This window comes from Chanos chanos, chromosome 1 (assembly GCF_902362185.1).
Source record: "Chanos chanos chromosome 1, fChaCha1.1, whole genome shotgun sequence".
Taxonomy (NCBI): domain Eukaryota; kingdom Metazoa; phylum Chordata; class Actinopteri; order Gonorynchiformes; family Chanidae; genus Chanos; species Chanos chanos.
In genome coordinates, this window is record NC_044495.1 from 57,862,769 (window position 1) to 57,870,827 (window position 8,059).

Here is an 8,059-nt window from a genome sequence, read left to right on the forward strand (position 1 = left end):
ACAGAGACACCATTCTAGGTCACTCAGAATACAGGTGCCGCTCACAGTGATTCAGGGCTTTTTGCGGTTGGAGGGAGCAGAATGCTGAGGTTGTGTAAGAGTAGTTAGTCACTGACAGAACAAGAGCCTTTCTGTGTCTAATTCAGAGTGTGTGTCTGTGTGTGTGTGAGTGTGTGAAAAGGGGGCTGATTATGGTTCAGTGCCGTTTGGAATAGCTGTGGCATGATTAAAGCACCTTCACTTGTGTCGTTATGATGAAACAGATTATGCACGGCGACTCAGTCACTGCCTGTGTGTGTGCGTTTGGTCATGCCAGGTGTTTCACTTCACTTCTCTCACACACACCCTAAACCTCAGCCCAAAAACAAAACAAAACAAAACAAAACAAACATAAAACAAACAAAAAAAAACCCCAACTCAACTTGTGTGATGGTGAAAACACACAAACAGCTATCATAGGGACAAAGACAACCTCTATCTCGGACGAAATGATCACAGACATGAAAATATAAACCAAATGTAAATTCTGTTTTAAATGATTCTTTAAGAGACTGATCCCTGCCATTTTACTTGAAGGCTAAAGTTTTTGGATTTTTTTTTTTTTTTTTTTTTCGTTTTGAAAAGACGCTAGACACAGTCCCATCCACACAGATTAACCTTTACATTTTCATTAGTAAATGAATCCTAACAGGACACATTCACTCCACACATGAATTATACGGTTCTGCACCAGAATAGAACCATCAGCATTAACTTTATACAGATTAAGTGCCACAGACCACTCTGTGTGGTGGCCTTCCACAGAAAGGTTCTCACAATCCGGCATAAATGCCTCCTCCACCACCCCCAAACCCACCCCTGCACTTAGATAAGGCTCAGAGTTCATTAGCGCCTTAGTGCAGGGCAGTTATGCAGCCTGGACAGATGTTCCTCGGCAGCAGGGCTTGCGGTCACGGAGAGAGGGCAGAGCGGAACGGTTTGGCCGCGTCACACGGGATGGTTAGATGAGCTGCACTGCGCCGCTGGCCACTAGGGGCGCTATGGTGCGATACCGCATCAGGTGCTGGGAGCCCTCATCCAGGTCAACCACGTACTCGCTGAAAGACAGGATGAGGGGAGGATTTAAAAAAACAAACAAACAAAGAAAAAAAACAAATAATGATAATAAAAATAAGGCATGTAAAAAAGGGAGCTTGGAAAGTCAGTCTTGGATCAATCCAAAAAGGAAAAAGCAATGGATGTTATTTAAAAATCGGCGTGTATCCCTGACTTCACTGAAGCTAACTCATCAGTAACAGATTAAAACCAATGGCTGTATAATAACTCAGTCACTAAACAACTCACTGTCAAGTCAACAAAGATGCTGGATTTCTCTAACTTATCAAGCTCACTATGACTACAGCATCACTGCCACCCCCTGGACACACTGAAAAGGAGAAACTTGCCCTATTAAACCAAAATATTTCCTAGACGGTTGACAGGGTCTTTTTTTTTAGCTGACTGAAGATGGGCAAAAGGCTTCTGTTTAAGAAAGCCTAATGAACCATGCTATGAAAATAGCTGAGTCGTGGGTTGGTCTGTCATTTCGAAATAGAGTCCTGTATTATACTTTTTTTTTGTCTTTTACAATGTGGTAAACATTGGTTTACTGAGATTAATACACAGGTCCATTACACAGAGATGAGCATTTTCATTGGCCCACATATATGAAAATGCAAATGTCACAAAAAGAAAAGTATTCTGCCACTCTGTTAAACAAAACAAGATTAAAAAAAAAAATAAAATAAAATTCTGTTAAGGACTCGTACGCATGTATCACTCGATCCTGCAGATTCTCCCTATACAACATCAGGAGAATCCGCCTCTTCCTCCCACAACAGGCGACCCAGCTCCTGGTCCAAGCGCTTGTCACCTCCCGCCTGGACTACTGCAACGTTCTACTGGCTGGCTTGCCGACCTGCGCCATCAGGCCGCTCCAGCTCGTGCAGAACGCCACTGCACCCCTGGTATTCAACCTCCCTAAGCACTCTCATGTCACTCCACTGCTTACTGCGCTCCACTGGCTTCCAGTAGCTGCCCGCATCCAGTTCAAGACACTGGTGCTGCCCTACCAGGCCACAAGAGGCTCCGCCCCATCATACCTTCAGTCCCTTATAACTCCGTGTACCCCTACTAGAACCCTCCGCTCTACGACCTCTGGTCAACTGACGGTCCCCTCACTTCGGGAACCCGGCAGCCGCTCCTCCCGACCACGCCTCTTCTCCGCCATTGCCCCGCGGTGGTGGAACGACCTCCCTCATGCAGTTAGGACTGCGGAATCTCTTACCATCTTTCACAGGAAACTGAAAACCCACCTGTCCCCCACTGCCTAACCTCCCTTTCCTTATAAAAAAAACCCCAAAACTTGTCTTGTATCTGTGTTTGCTAAAGTATTCCAGGGGCGCAACACGAAGGGGTAAACTGACGCTCAGTCTTATTGTGATCTCTGCTCATGAGGTGTTAGAAATCCGACCGATGCACTGATTGTAAGTCGCTTTGGCTTAAAAGCGTCTGCCAAATAACAAAATTGTAAAATTGTAAATTATATCCTGAGGAAAAACAAAAAAAAACATCTTCTCAAACCCAAGTCGTGAAATGTACAAACACAGGACTGAAGGATTGAGTGAAGAGAGAGAACAGGCGGTGACGTCTTCGTGACAGTACCTCTGTTCGTCGGTCTCGGGTTCCACCAGAATGTTCTCCTGCCTCTCCTTGACTCGCAAGAACACAAACGAGTCCAAACACGGTTCCGGAACTGCAGAGACGGGATGTCAGGAGATAAGAACCGTTAACAACTATGACTCAATATTTCTGCTGGACAGGAAGTCTTTTTGTCAAACTTATACATGGCTTATTATTAACCAACACAAGTATCTACATAACGATGTATAAACCACGTTAGACAAAGCCACATGACCGTTAGACGAGCCCGCTTGACGACAGTTCAAGCACAGTCACTAAAAGACCATTAAAAACATTCACATCATTTAAAGGAACCGTTGTACGACCCAGGGACCGGACCAGAACAACACTGACCGGATGCTACAATTTCTAATTAATTAATAAGTCCATTTTCCTCTCTGTTTAATAAGTCAACTGTCTGCTCTGTTTAATAAGTCAGCAGTCTTCTCTGTTTTTCCTACCTGCTTTCAGCATGTCCACAGTCTGTAGATTCGGAGGCATGTGTCTCAAAGCCACAGCCTTTAGGTAAGTCTCCGTATTGGCCAAGTATCTAACCACAAAAAGACATATGAGCAATATACGTAAACATATAGTGTGTGAAAACGCATTTTCTTATCCTGCTACCCTCCTCCGAGTGGTCGGTTAAGGCAGCGGCTCTACTGGGACCATTTATAAGAAGCGACTCACTCTTTTGCAAATGCAAACTCCTCTGGAGACAGAAACGAGGGGTCGCCATCCCCGCGAGACTTCTCCTTCTCTAAGACGTGAGGGAAGAACTTCTCTATCTGTGGATACAGACCAAGAACAAACATCAAAAATGTTCAGGTATTTTATTTATTTTTTTTAACTACCAAATTTTGAATGCCTAAGTACCTATGAGATGCTGTAATGGACCTATTGATTATGGACAGTCAGAAGAGTATTTTAATATACAGAAATGACTGTATAATTTCACATACCTTATCCATTATGTTATTGTACTATAGCAACATATTACTATCAGAGATATTCAATGCATTACAATGATCACTTTAATTTGCATCAATGTCGACATTATCACCATAGTAACCCTGACATTAGTCCTAACTTGAACCCGCTTTTGCGGACGCAAACTCGGGCACGATGATGACGGTTATGGATCGTGCTATGGATCCCTCCCTCACCTTCTGTATGCGCGAACGCAGGTAGCTGCTGAGGACAAAGCGGATGCGGTCGATCTCCACGCGATGGATGCCAGCTTTCAAATCTCCCTTCTTCACTCTCTGTAGATTCTGCTCCTGTACAGAGAGATACCCCAACGGTCTGGACATTCAGGGTTCAATTCGCCTCAATACCATGTCGCATCTTTGGTGCTAATAAACGTCGAGCTCTCTCTCTCTCTCTCTCTCTCTCTAACCGCATGGATTTATTGCACACAAATGTCTTTTTATTTTAGATCGAATTGTTTCAACATATTGGGGACGAGCAGTAATGCCACATGTTCTTGTAACAGTACTGTTGCCAATTTTGCTAAGCAGTTTCATATTTCAAACACTAAATATGGATGGATGTTTGTTTGTTTTTTTGTTTTTCAGGAGCTGTCTCGGTGAACGCGAGGCTCTCTTTCCCTATTTTCATTCGTTCTCCCTCGTCCGTACCATGTGTGTTAGTTGCTCCATCACACACTCCACCATCTCAGACTTGTTTTCCAGTAGCTCCGGAGAAAACTTCTCATTCAGCCATGCCTAGATCAAAGCAAAATGGACATAAGCACAGTTAACGAAGAAGCAAACAAGGCTACAGAACTGGTCACGGACCAGTTTAAAAGAAGACCCGTTTTGAACGAGTGACAATGGAGTCTTACAATACCTAACTTTAAATATCTATACTGACACTCAACTGGTAGCCATTAAACAAAGTCACCAAACCTCTTCCAGTCTGGCAATGAGTTCCGCGGGGGTCAAAACATCTTCTTGGGACTCCTCTTCTCCGCTAAGGTCACCAGCATCCGATAACACATCTGACATGATGACAGGTAGCTACTGAACAGTAACCTTAACGATACTGTAGAATATTGCGCTACTGATACAGTAGAAGCACCGAACCGATTGCTTAAAGTAGCTTGTCTTTTCAAGAGATCCAGTTTACGCTACAGATGTGCGACATTCACAAGTTACATTAACTGTTCTAACTGCTATGTCCAGACTCTCTGACTCTCCTTTGTTTTTACAACAATAATATTCACCAGTATAACTTTACAATAATGATCTTGTCCTGTTGCAAACAAACTTCCGGCCGAATTTCGCGCCAAGATGCCGTACATGTTACGTTGTTTTGTATTTAAGGGGGGTTACGTTGCGCACAGTTTACGCAAACAGTGCCCCCCAAAATGAATATCCTTTGCTGTCAGCAGGTCGACGATAAAAATCGACTGCATTTCAATAACAGTATTTAACCCTTAGATATATATGGAATGAATTCTTGAAAGTTGTATTTTGGAAAAGAAACACGGTAACCTATATAGTAGTCTTCCGCAACACTTGGTGGCAGTATTGTACATATGAAATTAGGCTCTGCCCTTCATATCCAACCTCTCATCACTAGAAGGAGGAACTCAACTGTCATTGTGTGAATATGGCGTCCAGGCTGCTCGTCCGAACCGCGGTCCGTGCCGCTTGTGCACGTTCTGCTGTTCCCGTTCAGGCTATGACCCGAGGAATGTCATCTGGAGGTAAATAGTTACATTAAGGTTTTTAAATTTTGGTGGGTGTTTACCAGGGCCCAGCCAGGAAAGGCAAAATGACGCAGATAGCTGTCGGTCGCGATGCTCGCGTATTAGCTTGAGAACTGACAATGTTTACGGCTAACCGCTAACTGCATATCTTACTTGGCGAGATTTGAGGACTTGTGCTTTTAATTTAGGTTTTTAATGATTTTTGTAAATAATAACGAATCTCTGCTAAATTGGTAATCATAAGGCTTCGGTCTTGCGTACAGCTGAACCTCAAAGGTGCTAGCTTCTACAGGGTGTCCTAAACATAAAACAATCTAGAGCCAGGCAAATTTGGTGTAACGTTTAATATTATAGTTGTTTGATGTGGGGTTTCGAGTCATACCTTAGGTACTGCATTGTACTTTAGCTAACGTAGGTTTACCTTTTACCTGAAAATTCAGTCACTGATGTTTAGCGGAAGCCACCTAGCTTACTTAAGCCGATTTGAGATGAACTGCTTAGATCAGGTGACAGCCGATACATCCGTTCGTTCATTCATTCAGAAGGAAATGGTACAAGTCCAGATCAGATCAGTTCCACCAGACTTAGACTTAAAATACGTAGTCTTTAATTTATTGGTTGTTTTGAATGTTTTCTCGCAGGCATTCCAACCGACGAAGAGCAAGCAACCGGTCTGGAAAAGATTGTTATGCGTGCTACAAAACAGGGCTCGGTGAGCGCGAGTGCCACACTTTTACATTTTCTGTCTGCAATAACGCCGCGTGCATTTCTTCCTCTTTTGACACGGAATATGTTGCTCTGTTGATGTCAATCCTCAGGACCCGTACAGCATGTTCAAGCCAAAGGAGTACGCTGGTTCCAAACAAGACCCTCACCTGGTGCCCTCTGTCACCAGCAAGAGGATTGTTGGCTGTGTTTGTAAGTAATACCATGTGAATGTATAGTCGCACATTTGCTCAGCTATCAGCAAATCAAAATGTAACCCCCCCCCCCTCTTACAGTGTTCTTTTTTTTTTCTGTGAATTCATGCGTTAAACCATCTTCTGTTTGTTTGTTTGTTTTTACAGGTGAGGAGGACAACACCGCAATCGTGTGGTTCTGGCTCCATCAGGGCGAACCACAGCGCTGTCCATCCTGTGGAGCCCATTACAAACTGGTCCCTCACGAGCTGCCCCACTAACGACCCTTCCCCTCGCCGACAGCTCCCAACGCTTCCTCGAAATATATACGCTGATATAAAACCACAATCACCATAGATATCTGGCTGATGTAGATCACCTACTCCCTTAACTGTGGCTGTTCTTTCATGGATGAGGACATTTCGTAAGAATTGCACTATGCAGGGACTTCTTGTCCCTTAGCTCACTGCCCAGTGCAGGCAGACTGAGTTGACCCTAAGTAAATTCGACCATACAATAGACAATTGGCTCATGTTAAATAGCAAACCCCTTCACTATTCCCTATTCCGTAGATTTGAATGCACCTAGAAATATTGCACTATATAGGGAATAACTTTCTACATATCTCTTTGCAGTTAGCGGCTCCCGTTGCAGAAAGCTTGAATAGTCTCCCTTAAAGATCCAGTGTATGTATTACAGAGTTACATCTTATGTTGTTGTTCTTTGTCGCCGATGACAACCTGCATTCCATTCGGCACAAAAGTCTGTGAAAACACTCCGCTTTTGAAATCCAAAGGAGAGACAACAGTTTACATTCCAGATGGTTTGGGACGCATAACTTCAGTAATTCCATTCTTCTTCAAACAACTTGAATGTGTTTGTTTGTTTGTTTGTTTGTTTAACATCAGCACAGAGTATTTAAAATAAATAGTACATGGTGTCGTATACAGTCGTGTCCTGATTTTGTCTTGTCGTTGGCTTTTCAAATGGTTTGAGATACAAGTGACTCCCACGTAGCGTTTAAAACCATTTTAGATACTTGTCTGAAATACTACTGTTATATTGTTTATGAAAAATGATTGTGATATATGCCTACAAATTCATGAATATTAGTCACATCTCTTAGCCGCAGAATAATTAGTCCAGTCACATTGCCTCAGCTGTTGTCTCAAGGCGATGATATATGTTTGCATGAAGGTCACAGTAACTATAAGACACTGGTGTAAATTGTATGCTAGTCTTTTCCGTCTTATCACAAACCGACAAGTGTTTTAAACGGAGAGAATAAGACTTATTAATGTTGAAACAGAGAGTAGACTTGTCACAAATTTATTTCTTACAAAAATATACTTATTTTACACAGTTTACACATGTTACAGTACAAATCACATTTTCTTCATTTTACAAAAATAACCAGTAAACAAGCATTTGGGGATGATGATTTCCAATCATACGCAATACAGCTATATCTCAGCTCACATCTCATAGGATTATACTGACAACGAATGATTGTATTTTCATTGGTTTTTATTCGCCATGGTTTCTGTTCTCAGGAATTCGTAAACGAGAGAGTGAGATTTGTAATACTGATGCGAAGCGCGTTTTCCTGAGGCCTAAAAAGCACCGATATCTTATCTATGCCTCTCTTGCTTTCTTCAGTGTCAGTAAACACAATTATCTTCATTATCAATATGTCAATCCAAAAGCCCTGTGGTTTCTGTCTGAG

At 42.7% G+C, this 8,059-nt stretch overlaps 2 protein-coding genes across 2 annotated transcripts; one reads left to right on the plus strand and one right to left on the minus strand.

Annotated features, from left to right (window-relative positions):
• Nucleotides 1-1,000: 1,000 nt before the first annotated feature.
• Nucleotides 1,001-4,727, minus strand: gins4 (GINS complex subunit 4 (Sld5 homolog)). The gene is made up of 7 exons (XM_030789161.1): nt 4,629-4,727; nt 4,359-4,445; nt 3,885-3,998; nt 3,409-3,506; nt 3,183-3,271; nt 2,704-2,794; nt 1,001-1,097 (listed from the first exon to the last, which is right to left on the minus strand). The coding sequence occupies exons 1-7, from the start codon at nt 4,725-4,727 to the stop codon at nt 1,001-1,003; spliced, it is 675 nt and encodes a 224-aa protein (XP_030645021.1).
• A 593-nt stretch (nt 4,728-5,320) lies between these two features.
• On the plus strand, nt 5,321-7,240 carry cox5bb (cytochrome c oxidase subunit 5Bb). Its single transcript, XM_030779415.1, has 4 exons — nt 5,321-5,431; nt 6,076-6,146; nt 6,253-6,352; nt 6,502-7,240. The coding sequence occupies exons 1-4, from the start codon at nt 5,335-5,337 to the stop codon at nt 6,612-6,614; spliced, it is 381 nt and encodes a 126-aa protein (XP_030635275.1). The 5' UTR covers nt 5,321-5,334; the 3' UTR covers nt 6,615-7,240.
• The last annotated feature ends 819 nt before the right edge of the window (nt 7,241-8,059 follow it).

Excerpts from the sequence above, each read along its gene's own strand:
- gins4 (XM_030789161.1), bottom strand. The coding sequence starts at position 4,727 with ATGTCAGATGTGTTATCGGATGCTGGTGACCTTAGCGGAGAAGAGGAG. Across the intron at positions 4,446-4,628 it reads TCATTGCCAGACTGGAAGAG|GCATGGCTGAATGAGAAGTT; the intron begins GTTTGGTGACTT and ends GCTTTGATCTAG. Across the intron at positions 2,795-3,182 it reads TGTGGACATGCTGAAAGCAG|TTCCGGAACCGTGTTTGGAC; the intron begins GTAGGAAAAACA and ends CCGTCTCTGCAG.
- cox5bb (XM_030779415.1), top strand. The coding sequence starts at position 5,335 with ATGGCGTCCAGGCTGCTCGTCCGAACCGCGGTCCGTGCCGCTTGTGCA. Across the intron at positions 5,432-6,075 it reads CCGAGGAATGTCATCTGGAG|GCATTCCAACCGACGAAGAG; the intron begins GTAAATAGTTAC and ends GTTTTCTCGCAG. Across the intron at positions 6,353-6,501 it reads GAGGATTGTTGGCTGTGTTT|GTGAGGAGGACAACACCGCA; the intron begins GTAAGTAATACC and ends TTGTTTTTACAG.